The sequence below is a fragment of the Pezoporus flaviventris genome, unplaced genomic scaffold, assembly GCF_033815535.1.
Source record: "Pezoporus flaviventris isolate CSIRO_AGI_PZ_B2104156 unplaced genomic scaffold, CSIRO_AGI_Pfla_v1 ptg000035l, whole genome shotgun sequence".
Taxonomy (NCBI): Eukaryota; Metazoa; Chordata; class Aves; order Psittaciformes; family Psittacidae; genus Pezoporus; species Pezoporus flaviventris.
In genome coordinates, this window is record NW_026892583.1 from 9027536 (window position 1) to 9043603 (window position 16068).

Genomic DNA, 16068 nt, shown 5'->3' on the forward strand with positions numbered 1-16068 from the left:
CTTGTGGCCCAAGAGAAGTAGATACATACACTGTGGTATTTCTCTGCCACCTTCAGAATATTTCTTTATAGTGCAGATCGGCGGCAGGACTGGCCATTAACTGAATCATTGCCCTCAAGGGTTTTCCTCCTCTCAGGAAAGGGACCAACCTCTTCAAGTCTCTTTTACCCTGACAAAATTGTCTAGACTGGTCTCACAAGAACTGCACATCAGAACAGGTCCCTTGCTATTATGTATCATCAACTAAATGTTTTTTTTTTCCTAGGAGAACATGCCAGAAATTTCCATGAGGAGACCACATCTGTAACAACTCCTTAGAGGGATGGGGCCTGGATGCATAGTGCAGAGCTGTGCCATCTCCTCAGGACATGCTTGAGGGCTCTGAGGGTTATCGAAGCACATGAACAGCAGCTCTCACTCACTCAACAAGTAAACTCTATGGCCACTTAGTTAGTGCCTCCTTTTTTTAAAAGTTATTTGTCATTGTTCAGAAAAGGAAGAGCACGGTCACGCACACTGCTTGGTGGCTAGATGCTTCATCACAGCAGGCTTGGCATATATTGCAGCTTAGCATCCTCAAAGCCAATTAAAACCCAGCACTGGAAGCCACTATCCATGTGCCGCATGGATAGAAATGCAGACAAGAGCCTGCGTTTGTTAAAAAATAACATTAAGCACAGCATGAATCCCCAAAAGGCAACAACAGGAGTGTCTAGGCTTAAGTAGAAAGCAAAGTGCTCTAAATAATTCCTGTTCCTTCCTGATTCTCCCAGGAGGGAGCAGTCAACACACAATACCATGCCACCAGGACAAACTTGACTGAGCAAACTGCTGCGCACCATCAGAGAGCAGTACATGTAGTTCATACCTTTAAATAAAGCAGTAGCAGTAGAGCTACAAAACAATCTTAATGAAAGATAGATAGATAGATAGAGAGAGAGATATAGAAACATACGTATAAATGCAGTGATGCTTGCAAATTTTCAACTCACTTCTTAAATTTATTAGTTTTTTTCTTAAAACAGGTGGTTTTTTTTGATGTTACAAAGCAACCACAAAATCCTGAAGGTCCTGAGAGCACAACAACTGCTCCTGGCACCCATGGTGAAATAGTTCGTACCTCAGTGTAAACAGAACCAAGTTATTCTCATGGCATACACCACCCTCAGCGTGGCACAGCTCCTTTCCTTCAGCACCTCCGTTACACCTGCTTTATGCCTGCATTATACCTCTGGCGCTGGACTTTTCTCTCCAGTAGGTTCTATTGCCAGCAAAGCTTTCCAAAACTCTGCTTGGCTGAGCTCCTCAAGGCAGAGACATCTCCAGCTCTATAATCTCACTATATGCCAACCAGTGGAAATACTTTCCTGTTGTTATAAAACTGTATAATCTAATTACTTCTAGCAGAACAATTTGTACTATGGAAAATCCCTAGTCAGCCACATTCCATTATCCTTTGCCCTTTTAGAGTTTCAGTATGCATTTTAAAGTTTAATTTCATTATTAAACACGTCCTTTGCGTTGCTTTCTACAATCACCTGGCAAATACGTAAATGGAGCTAAACCACTCTACACCTCATAAGAAGCTCGTTTCTATAAAATGGTATTAGAAATATTGACAATATTACAGACTTTAACAATTCCACAGAAAATTCAGCGAGCGTAGACCTGCTATCAACTAAGTATTCCCCAAATACTGCCTGAATTCTTTCTCAAGTGAAGCTGCAATGTACAGGTAAAGAGGAAGAGTGCTTGCACTCTGATTTTAGCATTCTTAATGCAAAAGCCATTTACTGATCAGACAAAGGTAATTGTGTTAATCGAATCAGAAGCAGATACCAACGCATTGACTCACTACATAGCCCACTGGCAGTGTTTCTCAAAACATCAGAAGATTGAAACAAAGATTAAGAACAGTCACTTTTTACAACAGTATCATGCTGGGCTGCAGGCTGTTGCTCTGACCTGGAAATCCTGCTGCCCTGCTTCTGTAATGAACCTGGCACAGGCATGAGCGTGTTTTCTGCCACTCCCAACAGATGCTCATCCCAACTTTTATTGTTAAATAAAAACCCTAGTGAAGCCCAGTTAAAAATACTAGCTAGTACTGGTAGGTGTCAAGAAAAACCCAAACCCTGAACATTTAATTATCACCCTTGTTTCAGGGGGAATTACTGCAATAATGGATGAGTGTCCAGATGGCTCACTAGATTCTAAATCACCCACTTTAAATGTGGCTTCAGACAGACAAAAGGAAATATTTTGATTAGCCTGACAGAGACCCTTGTCAAGGAAATCAGAGGAAAGTAACTCTAGATAATTATATAAATAGATAATCAAAAGTAAATTAAAATGAAACAGAAAAAACAGCTAAAAATCCTAATGCAATTAATTTCATTATATATTCTTTTACTTCAGCAAATTCTGCTTTTAATTGAGTAATTCTTCTCACTACTGGAAATAATGGAAGTGATTTGTGTCCAGTGATGCAAACAGTTGCATAAACATGCATTAAAATTCAACAATTTTCATTTCAAATTAGTTACATTCAGGCAGAGACAAACTGAGTGAAGGGGAGCCAGCACCATCCAGGTATCAAAACCCTTCCCTTGACATGTCCCAGTCGACTCCACAACTACTACAAAAGTTATACAAGCAAAACACCCATCTACTTAGAATAAATAACATGCTCAAATTGTATGTTTATTTTACAGCTTACAAAGCTCATCCCAGTAGGAGATCCATGGGACAACAGGATACTTTCTGCATTCACATTTTCAAAAATACATGTCTTCAAGGATCTGTCTTAATCCCCTATCTCTTCCTCCCAGTACAAACTATTATTTCAGGCACAGAATAACCAAACATATACTTACTAAATCAGTCAGTTGTGATATTATTTAAAGAAAAACAAGCTCAACGGGAGAGTGTCAAAGAAGACCAAAACAAGATCAGATGGATTCTCACGAGTAAGCAGCAAAATATCTTCAATTCAATTGCAGCAGGTCCAGGTTGGTAGCGGGAGATGGGGGTGTGTGCCCGTGAGCTGGGATGGTGGGAACAGTGACCTTGGCATGGCACAGCACAGCATGGCATGGCACAGCCTCCTCTGCCAGTGCATGCCTCTGCCAGACCAAGGCTGGCAGGCCAACTTGTAGACATGACTCCGAGGTGGATGCTGTGGCTAAGGTGACATTGAGAAAGCCTACCAATGCCAAAACCTGACTGTCAGTGTCAATCTCTGGCACACTTGGGGGCAGGCTCTAGACAGGATTGCAAGGAAATGTTACGGCTCTACATTTTTCTGCCTTCATATCATAAAATGGCTTTGTTGTAGGAAAGTGCAACTGCAAGCAAAGATCACTTCACTCTGTGAAGGGGAGTAAGCAGAGGTATTGCCATTTAATGAAAGTTTAAGCAACGCACAGATTGGTTCTTTCCCTTTAATTGACTATTAGAACTCAAGCTCTGTAGTAACAACCTTCCAAGAAGACAGATGATATTTTCCTTTTAAAATTGTTAAAGGGAAAATGAACAGAGATGGCTATGATAATTTAACAATTCCTCTGCAAGTGGGTTGTTCCGCACTTCCTTAGCAGGGCCAATTCCCATTGAAGGGTTCACAGTGAGTCTATGAAGACACAAGCATGATCGGCTTTAATGTGGTCAAGAAAGACACCTCATTTCTCAAGGATCACCACGAATTTCGGCAGGAAAGCTACAGCTGTCCCTGTATTTATCTATTTACATGGAAGTTCTAATAAAAGATATATAGATATATACAGAGAGATAAAAAGTTTAATTTCACTGCAGGGGTTTTTTCATGTTATCTTTCCAGCATACCTTGAGCCACAGCCTTGGAAAACCCTTTGAGGCACAGCACTTTAATCTCTATGTTTCACTATGCCAATGTGCAAATTAGTTTCCAGGATCTGCAAGCGGCAGATGACTGCTTCTGCAAGATGGCAGCCAACCTTTCAGAAGGAGGACAACAACTCTGACTCACAGAGGATGAAAAGGGGAAGGGGAAAAAAACTAAAGTAAAAAAAAAGTAAAAATAAAAATAAAATAATAATAAAAAAAACCCGTGGCAGTTCTCACAGAATTCAGCATACTCAAAAGGCACATCTTGCACAAATTAAGTTTCTTCTTTACCTGCCTAATTCCTAAGCGATAGGCAAGGATGCGGTCCACAGCGTTGGGGTTCATCTGTGTCCACTGCAGGCTGTAGGAATACACGCGGGGTCTGTTCTGCCACAGTGGGTTGTAGGTGTCATAGTAGAACTCAGGAGCATAGGCTTTACCTGTAGGAGACAGGAACAAAAATGGGGAAAACAAAGAAACCAGAGATAATCAGGCAGCCACTTTCGGAGCCAAGTGTTGAAACACAGCCTGCAACCACCCTCTTCCCCCTGTGTCTTCAGTCATCTTGTTAAATATCTTCTTCTAAAAATGACATGGAATTATTTGCCTCCATCTGCTTTTTTAAAGGATTCGTGGTAAGTTTTCCTTTATCGTTAACTCACTCCTCAGTGACATCCATGGCCCAGTTGTGGGCCTAAGAGGAAAAAACCTAACTGAGCTCCTAGCAAAGGTGAGCTGGAGTGATGTAACATGCCTCTGCACTAATTTTTCATGGCTCAGCTGACTGAAATACAGATATTAAACCAATCCGCACTACACTGGTAGACTCAGTGACAGCTGCTGTACCTGACACAAATATTATGAAATTACATCCATGAGCTGGAAATACAAGATGGATATTTCCAGCAGTTGCTGTCTTCATCAAATCTTCTCCTCTCCCACTTCCGAAGTGAAAATTCACACAAGCAGTCCTTCGTAATGCTGTGATGCACACACTATTACAATACATTATTTAGCTGAACATACTAATGTGCACAAAATAGGAAAATGGCATCTCACAGGGCATGTTTGGTATATGAGTGTTTCACCAGAATTTTATTATAACCTTCACCCCATATAAATAGGGAAAACCTAAGGATGATTTCCCAAACGTACCAGAACATTGCTTGATTTCACTAAACTTGAGTTCCCTTTGACTTAAACCCATGAATACTAGTGACACCTTTGCATGCAAATTGCCTTTGTGACTCTAGAGTGATTTGTCTGTAATATCAAAAATGACACAGAGTGACAAAGCTCTTCTCCCAGCCGTGTGTAAGTAGTGGCATCTGAGACGCAGGAGGGTAGCTGAGCCATTTAGATTGGGTGGGATATATGACACAAGAGTTATAAGAAACCCAGGATCTGCTAGAGCCATAGCTGGAGCTGTGTGTACCATCCTAGAGCATCTCATGTACCACCAGGCACCTCTGTACACACACATAAATTGAGTCCATAAAGGCTACAAGCAGATATGCTAGGTTCAGGGGTGTCAGCAAAAGCCTTTGAGGGAACTTCACTCCACTGGAATATGAAATTCCAACATATCTGAAAAAAAGTCAGCGGATTTGTCCTAATAGAAAGTCAAACAATGTTAGAATACATACTACTATGTCCTAAAGAGGCGGATAGTTCTCTATTTTTTTTTTTTAGCATATCATACTAACCACCCAGCACTGCTCTGTTTCTTAAAGCAAAAATATTTGGATTGACTTGAAATGAGTTTTAACAACCGGATTTGCAGGAAGCATCGTTAACCACCAGTTTTTGCACTGACTGACACGAACAGGAACAGAATCCCAAGTCAAAGACAGACAAAAAAAAAAAAAAATAAGAAAAGAAAATTAATGTGTGCAGCCCTGAGAAGAAGGACTTGGGGGTACTGGTGGATGAAAAGCTGGACATGACCCAGCAGTGTGCACTCACAGCACAGAAAGCCAACCGTATTCTGAGCTGCATCAAAAGACACATGACCAGCAGGTGGAAGGGAGGGATCCTGCACCTCTACTCTGCTCTTGTGAGACCCCACTTGGAGTACTGCGTGCAGTTCTGGAGCCACCAACGTAGAAGAGATGTGAAGTCAGTCCAGAGGACACAACAAAGATGCTCCGAGGGCTGGAGCACCTCTCCTATGGAGACAGGCTGAGAGAGCTGAGCTCTTCAGCCTGGAGAAGGCTCCAGGGAGACCTTAGCGCAGCCCTCTAGTACCTAAAGGGGCTGACAAGAAAGCTTGAAAGGGACTTTTTACAAGGGCATGTAGGGATAGGGCAAGGGCTAATGGATTTAAACTAAAAGAGTGGGGAGACAGACTGGATATAAGAAAGAAATTTTTTGCTGTAATCGTGGTGACGCTCTGGCGCAGGTTGCCTAGAGAAGCTGTGGATGCCCCATTAAAGGAAACATTCAAAGCTGGGTTGGACGAGGCTGTGAGCAACATTATCTACTTGAAGATGCCCCTGGTCATTGAAGGGGAGTTGGACTAGATGGCCTTTAAATGTCCCTTCCAAACCAAACTATTCTATGATCCTGTGATGGAACAGGTATATCCTTTTCCTGTCCAGCTCTGCCTCCTTTTTTTTGGAGATTCTCTGCTTTGAGCTTAGTGCTATTAGAAACAGAATGGAGGCAAACACAGACCAGATTCTGCTGTTTTAAATGCTACATTTTGTCACTTGAATTGTACAAAAAAGGGACCAAACATGGTAAACTAAAACATTCACAGATGTTATCCTTCCATGAACGTCTAAAAGAGGCTAGCCATTAGAGAAAAACAGAAGCAGAATAAGGTCCTTCCACCTCCCCAAACTTATACCTCTGTCTTCCCCCTATTTCTGCAAGGATTTTGTCAGTGAGAGTAATTATGAAATGCAGTGAAAAGCACAGGACAGTCTCCCAGAAATACATGGTCTGAGTGCTCATGTTGACCTAGGAGAGAGGTATGCCTTCATTACTCACCTCCTTTAATTCAGATGTTAGGAGCCTGTACCAAAATGCAAACTGTACTTAGGTATTTTCTCCTCAAAACTACTCTCATCTACAAGTGCAAATTGACATGGATGGGGAGGCATTTTGACCTAGAAGTCTGAGAATTTCAATGAGAAGGGTAGTGAGAAGAGGGGAAAAGTGCATTTAAAAAAAAATAAAAATAAAAGGGACAAAGGAAAAATCATGTGAATATATACCAGTCTTGTAGTTATTGATCAAGCTTTTATCTTTGGGTGTGTCATCCCCTTGAGCCATGCTTTTCTTTTCAAAGGATGAAAAGCCCTTTTAGCCAAGATATCTTTTGCCAATTGCTCAACGGAAGGTGCACATTCAGTTAGGCCAGACTAAAGCAGATATGCTAATGCTGAAGTGGAAAACAACAATACTCTGAGGGAAAGAGGCAAAGCAAAACTGCTGTTTTAAAAAATGAAATGTAAGATAAATGAAAAGAGGATCAGTGGTCGATAAGATTTGTTTTCTTTATTTACGTACAGTGGGAATAATGGAGAAAAGCTCATGCTGAATGCAAATTATAATCTTCCCCCTCCTACTGCAGGTGGACATAATGGCATCTCTGGGGGTCTACAGAAAGGAGCCATAATTAGACGCATGTCACAATATGGGCACTTGAACAACACAGTCCCTTTTTGAGAAATAATGAGGACCCATGAAGAGTTGCATTATTCTAAATCCCTCCTAACAGAAGAGCTTTCTGGCATGAATAGAGATACTGAAAATTTAACAACACAACATTCAGACATTAACATGCAAACTTTAGAAGTACAAGAAAGCTGGGCAGTGTTTGAGAACACACAAAAAGGAGACGTTGCCTTCAGGGATACGGGAGCTATGAGACAGGTTGGCAGTCTGCCTGGGCTTATCAGGTGTCACCCAACAACGTGATCCTTTGCTCTGACTCTGGACAAACACTGCAAGCCTGACACCACCCAACCCTGCTGCTTCCAGAGGCAATGCTGCCTCCAAAGATTATCCTCCATTACAGAAATGAAGAGATGATGAAGGATGTAACAGACCTAGCAACAGCACTTGGCTTAGCATGACTTGAGGGTGGGGAAGCAGCATCTTTCTTGGAAACCACCTGCAAGTGCAAGTCAGCTCTGCAGCCAGCTTCAAGCTCTTGACCATGTCTGGAAGAAGTTATCACATATTTACCACCGGCAAAGATGTCTCAAGCATGCAGCATGTGGAGCTGCTCTCCCTCATATCCCAGCTGGGCATTTCTTAGGGGTGCCAGTTCTACCTTGATCTCCCTTTCTTCCTACAGCTGTGTCAGGCTCACTTTTCAAAAGCAAAGCCCCTTGTTTTGTTCCACATACATGATATATTTCCCTGGCTCACACCATTTGCCCTTTTTAAGCACAGGCAGGAAAAATGGCCTTCCTTTCCCTTCCTTCAGCTTTTGCAGTATTCAAGAATTTATTAAAACATTTCAAATTTTAAACTTACAGAGGGTAGATTTAGATCAGCTATAAGGAAGAAGCTAGAAGTTCTTCCCTGTGAGGGTGGTGAGACACTGGCAAAGGTTGCCCAAAGAAGCTGTGGCTGCCCCCTCCCTGGCAGTGTTTAAGGTCAGGTTGGAGAGGGCTTGGAGCAACCTGGTCTAGTGGAAGGTGTCACTGCCTATGGCAGCGAGTTGGAACTGGATGGTCTTTAATCATCTAAAGCTCCTCAGAGCTCCGCCTGCCCTGGGACCAAACCTTGTGAGACTTCAGCTAACCGGAGGTTGCAGCGACCAACTGACTGCTCCTCTGTTGCCCATTGAAGGGGATTTTGGTGCACTGGTGGGAAGCCCAGCTCTGTGCTGGTTCAGGTATATGGGGGAAAATGGTGAAACTCTTCTCAGTCCTCAGGAGAATGCTGGTGAGAGGAGCTGTATGCTGTGGCCATCAGCTGAGGGACAAAGACAGGGCAGCTTCTGCAGGCGGTTTCCTTGGATCCAGGAGCACTGCATCCCTGAAAAGGGCAGCCTCTCCCTGACGTGCTACTCCAGCAGCTCCTGAAGGAGAAGAGTTTAATACGATGGTATTTCTGTGTTTATTAAGGCAATCTGAACTCAGGTTTAGAGCTCCATTAACATGTACTAGTTTTAATTAATCCCTCCCTCTGTGCTCACACTGCTGGAACCCGAGTAACTGTGATGCTTGGGGCTTTGCCAGGGAGACAATACACAGCAGAGTTGGATGTAGAGTGCATTGTTTCCTTTCATTTCTATCATTAACAAAACATTTTTTTTTATCTTCTGAATATGTATCATGTGCAAAATAAAGAAGTTTGGGAATGCACACACAGGGAGAGTGGGAGCAGGGTAAGGAAGGGTAATAATGAATGCAGATTTGCTCATCTGGACTGGTCCCTGCATGAGACAAAAATGCAGAAACAGACAGACCAAATGTTTGTGTTTGAAGTCTACACTGCTGAAACAAAACGTGAATTCCTCACCGGTATGCTTGTGGAGGACACCCAGCACCACCAGCACAATTACACAACCTACTGCATTTGTTGCTGTTTTTCCATCAACCTGTATTATATTGTTATTATATTTAATACTGACCAGTATTAAAGAACATACTACAGACAGTGTTAAACATCATTATTTTCTCATGGATAAGAGTCACCAAGTTACAAGCCTACTTCCAGTAACTACATATTTCATAACGAATCTCAGACTGGATCAGAAAAAGGAACAAGTATTATCAGTCACCAGTCCTAGCGTTGCAGAACAAATGCAGTGCTCTTTCCCACTATCAGCCCTTCTCACTCACAAAGCCACGTTGCAGTCATTAGCATCTGTTGTGCAGCACTTGAATTCTTTCAGGCAGTGCATCCAAAACATTTTCTACCAAGTCTCTACTAGTGTAAGGTCAAAAATGGCATGAAAGACAATATAGAACTGATTCATAGAAAACAAGCACACAGAAAAGGCACTTTAATAGTTTACTGTCAAATGAATGCTACCTCCCACCACTGGGATCTCAGAAAATGCTGAAGTACTGTCCTGAACAGAGATGGAGAGATGCATTTACTCACATGGGTCCTGAACTGGTACCTATTTGAGTAAATCCCCGACCGGGCACAAGAAATCTTCCTGTGGTTCTTTTCAGATCACTCAGTCATTTATCCATTAGAAACTCAATAAAATAAAGTAAAATTCTAAAAGAACTGTTTTGCTTCGGTTGCCAGTATATGGTTTCCAAAGTAACATAAGAAATCAAGCACATGTACTGCACATTTAAATTGTAATGACACAAAATTGTGCAAACACAACCCACTGATTTCAAGCAATAGCAATAAACTGAACAACGACATTTTGTCCCTAATTATAGCAGCTGACTACATACCCCAGATGGAGTTTCAGAGTACTGGGTTAGTGTTTATGCTGGCTTGTCATGCAGAAACAAACAGTAGTAACTGCAGGCACAGCACCAGTAACAGTGACAGCTTTAGCAGACATGCAGGAAGAGCACTAGAGGAATCATTTCCTTGTGTTGCCTGTTTATGTTCCCCTTATCTTCATATCTATTTCCGCTAATTCACTTGGTGTTAGATGGTTTGCAAATGCAGCATCTTTGCCATATCTTTTCCATATTGGTAGCACATCTGCACTTTAGCTTATCATGACAAGAAGTTCAGTATAAGCGACGATCAGAGTATCTTGCACTTTATAACAGCAACTATAAATGTTTAGGGAAAAATAAAATAAAATCAGAGATTTACAAATGCTTCCCCTTTTGGCAAATTCAGCTCCAGACCTTTCTATCTATGAAAGGCACGAAGAGCATAAATCCTAAACAAAACAAACCAATATATTTAACAGTGTAAAATACTGGGAGACACAGCGTTTATGAAAAATGCTGCCCATTACTGTGCTCTCTTTTATTACAGGATATATATTTTATGAAGGATTTGCAATAAGAAAGAGAAGATACTTTGTTCTTTATTTGCATATGTGAAAATATGTCTCTTGTCTCAGATCTGCTCCTCCTCCCAACACAGTCCCAATCCTGCAGCTGAATCATATAATCACAGAATGGTTTGGGTTGGAAGGGACCTTAAGGACCATCTTGATCTAACCCCCTGCCATGGGCAGGGACACCTTCCACTAGACCAGGTTGCTCCAAGTCCCATCTAACCTGGCCTTGAGCACTGCACCAGGAATGGGGCAGCCACAGCTTCTCTGGACAACCTATGCCAGCATCTCGCCGGTGTCTCACCACCGTCACAGGAAATAGCTTCTTCATGGTATCTAATAAATTTCTGCTCTGCTAGTTTAAAGCCATTCCCTCTTATCACTACTTATCCTTATAAAATGCCCCTCTTCAGCTTTCTTGTAGGCCCTGTTAGGTACTGGAAGGCTACATCCCCGTCACCTACAGCTTCCCTATAGTCCCACACCTTCCTGCTCTCTGCATCCCATTTTGGACTTTCCGCCATCACTGACCCTACTGCCTGTGCTACACAAGCAGTTCAGGATGAACAGCATAAAGGAATGCATTTCAACATTTGCAAAGTCTCTCCCTATGATTTTTTTTTTTTTTCTTGGCAAAATCTTCTCTTAGCAGTGAACATCCATTTTCATGTAGCCTCTGTCCTTTTAGAAACTCCACCTGGTCACGTACAGAAACTACTTGTCCACCCTTCTTCTCGCAGTTTTCGTAACAGCTTTAGCAAAACAAGCTTCCTCTTTATTGAAAACTCATTGTGCGTCACAGATCAATCTCCACTGTAGTTTTCCAAAGGTCCTCTTCTCTGTTATACCTCTACATTTAGAAGCAACGCCTACAGTCCTCTTCAATATTCTGTATCTCCAGTGCTACAAGCTTCAAATCCAAAGTTCACAGCGCTTTTTTTTCCATAGCTTCCACATTCCTTTCTCTAGCTATGCAGCTACAGATGCCCTCTTCCCTGCCTGCAACCTCCATCATCCTTACATCACTTACTTTTGGATGGTATTTTTATTTGGAACTTTCTGTAGAGCCTCAATGTTTTCTATTCCCACTATTACACTGTGGGTTTCATCTGCAGAGCATTGCTAAGAGATTACTTGGCTAAAACCTGAGGACTGACAGCAAATAGTGCAGACATGGCCTTGTCTTAGCCCTCCTAAGTCACAACTTCCAGGAACTGGTATTGTTTGGAGTCAAATACAGAGCCTCAGAGTCACAGTTCTACACTCTAGCCGCAGACCCACTTGTGAGACCCAGTAACATTCTGAAATAGTCATTTATCCTTGTATGAGAAAATAACACTTTTATCTGGTCAGACAGACTGCAGAGCAAAGCCCACACTAGAACCCAGAACACCAGAGCATTAAGCTGGGGCTCCTGTCCTACCAAAGCCAGCTGGCCCACGGGAAGATCTTTGGGCTTTGTTTTACAGGAAAGGATAGTCTAAGCTGTAACAGAACCGTGTGGCTGAGTAGCTGCAGAGATTCTAGTGCAGAGTAGTACTAAAGCTAAGCAAGTGTAAGCATTAATAATAAATGATCCTCACAAAGTAGGTGGATGAGGCTGCTCTTCTAGGTAATTATTTACTGCAGGAACAGATGACCGTGCACCTGCTGCTCTGAACACTGTGAACTTGGCAGTGACACTTTCCTACACTTTCCAGCAAAAGTCTCTTCCCAAGGAATATACTGATTTGCTAATGTATCACAACTTGCAGGGAAGGAATGATGTGGGAATCAAACTGAACATTCAAATGACTAATTGGAGGATAAATTTAAGGATGTATGCACTCCATCCACCTCTAATGATTTAAGAGATTCCTATTCCAAGTACAGAAAGGTCTGCTTTGAACCAGCAAACAACATCCCAGTTAACACTTGAACAAATAAAAGTTTATGCCATGGAGCATGCTACACATTCCATCTATGAGATGCCTTCCCATTTTCCACCGTTTCTCCTGCACTGATCCGGAGCCTCCCACCGGCAGCTGCAGGACCAAACCTCTGCGATCAAACCTCTCACCAGTGGTAACCAAACGTGACATCTACTGGCTGAGCTGCGGAAGAGCTCGCACTGCTTTTCTCTGCAATTCCTCCTCCTTCCAACACAGGACTCACAGTAAAAAACATTGTTCCTTTTCACATCGACATCAGAGCTCACCAAGAACTAAACACCGCCGAGTTCCAGTTCAATTATTTGGGCCTAACACATCTGTTTGTTGACAGAAAGCTTCCATACAATTTGAAATTAGGTTTATAACATCGCACAATGTATTTGGATTTCCTTTTAAATAGGTCATGATAAGACATGACCTGTGCGGTGACATTTTGAGCAATAAATAAATCCAGTTTAGAAGAATCTCCGAAGCTGGCTGATGCATACACAAGGTCCCCTTTTTATTGGCAAGCTTTCTGCATGGTCACATGCACATATGCCATAATTTCATGTAAGAAATCTTTCCAGACACATAAACACACACTTACATATACCCCACATATATGCATGCATGCATATTTGCACACGTGTCTGTGCCTGACTAGAAAGTGGTTACTAAACTGAAATGATATACCAAAAACAAAGTGAAGCCCCTGCTTGAGGTGAAGGTGGTAATTTACCTGTTGTCAAAAGAAACTACAGAAATCCCCTGGGAACTACAGGGGCGGAAGGAGGAAGCAGTGTCATTTTCTAGTAAGCACTAGAGACCTGATGAATGAAGCGTAGGGAAATGAAAGGGGTGTCATACAAAGAGCAGGGTGCTGTCATGAAATTGTAAATAGCAATGTGTCACCACATGCACATAAAGAAAACTGTGGCCTGTGACAAGGGCATGAGGTGGGGAAGCTCTGGCAGTGCCTGGCAAAACATATATCTTAGCATCAGAGTGCAACACTGAGTTGCAGGAGGAAAATGCAGGACCTCCCAGGCAGCTGTAAGCTCTCCCCTCTCGTCATTTAAAGTCACGCAGCTGCCATACCCCCATCCCTTTCCTAACATGGGCTCCCCAGTTAATGGCAAATATAACAGGTTGTGACTGCTTCAGCCCACTCCAGAACCTGCAATACCCTTACATCATACGAGCAAGTAATCATTTTGAAGGAAGTAACTAAACAAAATGCCAGCCAGCAACTGAACTGCCCCTGCCTCCCACCAGCAATACTGAAATGCAGATTTTCACTCCTCTCTGGGCACTCCTTGGAGCAGTGGTGATGCTCAAGGGCTCCCTGCTAAACACTCTTTAGTGCAGATCCTTCAGGCTCCATGGGATTGGAACACTGCTGAAATAATTTGCAGCAACCATAGTGAGCTGGTTCTTTCATGGGGATGGCCTGGTTCATCTGCAATATTAATTGAGGCATATACTTCATTCCCATGTACCAGGCTCCTCGAAAACACACCTTCAGGTCTGCCAGCAACAGAGGGATAGAAAGAATGCCTTTTTCTGTCCTTTTTCTAGTTCTGTTTATCCAACATGAAATAACTATCACCATCCCAGAGCATCGCACACTCAGGCACTTGCACCATCCAAGGAGGCAGCTCCATGTTCTCTAACTCTTAGGGTAACTGGTTTGGATACCAGACATAGACCAATACACAATAGCTCAGCTACCAAGAGATCTTTACTTCAAAAGCTGAACCATTCATCTTCATTTATTGCACAAAGTATTCTGTGGTCAACAAGAAGAGATGCATTTACTCTTCATTATCAGTCTCTGGAGGCTACTTTGAAACAGTCTGGGACACAGTGATGAAGCTGAGATGTGGCAGCGATGCTATGCTTGGGGACATCTGGCTGCAGCTTGCCTCCTTCACCTGGGACCACACTCTAGTATTCCAAAACACTGCAAACCATGGAGGCCAGAAGGACATCAGATGTCTAGACACATTCTTGGAGGCCAAATCCACCAGTGCCAGAGAAACAGTTTTCCCATACCCTTAGGACAGCAGCTTGGTAAACATCCATGGTACCACTTGCCAGCAGACTGGGAAGCAGGAGGTGGCAGTGCCTCTGCTCTGGGCTCCAGGATCACACTGAGCACGTGGGACTGATCACTGCTGAGAATATCTGCCCAGGACCTGGCTTAGTAATATGATTTCCCTCATACTGGTGTCACTGCACTGCAAAGGGAGAACCAGGCTGAGCTCATCAGGTCCTTCCCCAGCTTTCAAGCAGCAACACACAGAAACACAACCAAATGCAAACAGTACCTGGAAGTAGTAGTTTCTCAAGTGGTGCAATCCACTTCTGCATTCGCAATCCTGTCCTTTTCTGGGTGAACTAACTTTATTTTTCTTTTTTCCCTAGGGTAGACTTGCATTGAAAATGAATAAGTCTGAAGCATAGTGAAAGCCTCAGATAACCCTTCCTTCCACTCCTCAAATTAGATACTTCAGCCCCAGGATGGAATTAATTAACTTCATTTTTCTCTTCTTACAAGATGACAGGAAAAGCATGGTTGAGAACCAGTAATAACATCTTGTCACCTCTGCTAAAAGGTCACATTTGGCACTGCTTGCTCCACTGATGACCTGTAAGAAGTAAATATCCCAAATTTCAAAACTCTGCTGAATTTGGAAATTAATTGTCAAGAAGGCAGTCTCTGGCTCAGAGTCCACTGCCTTTACTGGGCTTTGGCCCAGGAGACTGGTAAAAAAACCTGTTAACACAGTAAGAACTGTCTTTCATATTTGACTGCCTGCAGTTTAAACTGCCCTGGTCAAGTGTGTGGGGTAGGGCAGCAATCTGCTTCTGAGAAGGCTGGTAAAGCTCCTCTTAATTCAGATTTTCCACCAGCAGGACTGAATTCAGCAGGGAACAAAATAACATCAATACTCTGCATGCTTTGGAAATGGTCTTTCCTGTCATACATTTTTAGGAGATGCTTTGGGCTCAGTAGCACTGTTATAATCTCCATGGCTTCCGAAGTCTTTAATTAAAACCAAATACCTGCTGTGCCTAGCAGATGAATGAAAAATAGTTTGTTAAATGGTTGTGGTACTTCAGTAGAAATTTTAAAGACCACACAAGTGAGAACATAGGTGACATACGGTTTCTGACGATTTTTCCCACTTCCTAGTTTCCAGACATCCATGACTACCTCTAAATTGCAAACTTGACAAACATTTTTAAAAGCAGGGAGATAAATTATTTATTCTGACAATTTGCATTTGTTTCTGAATTAAAGTAAGCATTGACTAACTTTTTACTCCTAAGCAT

The 16068-nt window shown here is 42.5% G+C and overlaps 1 protein-coding gene across 1 annotated transcript in view; it reads right to left on the minus strand.

Annotated features, from left to right (window-relative positions):
• MDGA2 (MAM domain containing glycosylphosphatidylinositol anchor 2) overlaps positions 1-16068 on the minus strand; it is a 378145-nt gene that overhangs the window by 48299 nt on the left and 313778 nt on the right. Inside the window, exon 10 of the mRNA XM_061462444.1 lies at positions 4156-4304. Coding sequence (XP_061318428.1) covers positions 4156-4304 — 149 coding nt within the window. The remainder of the gene's footprint in view (positions 1-4155; positions 4305-16068) is intronic.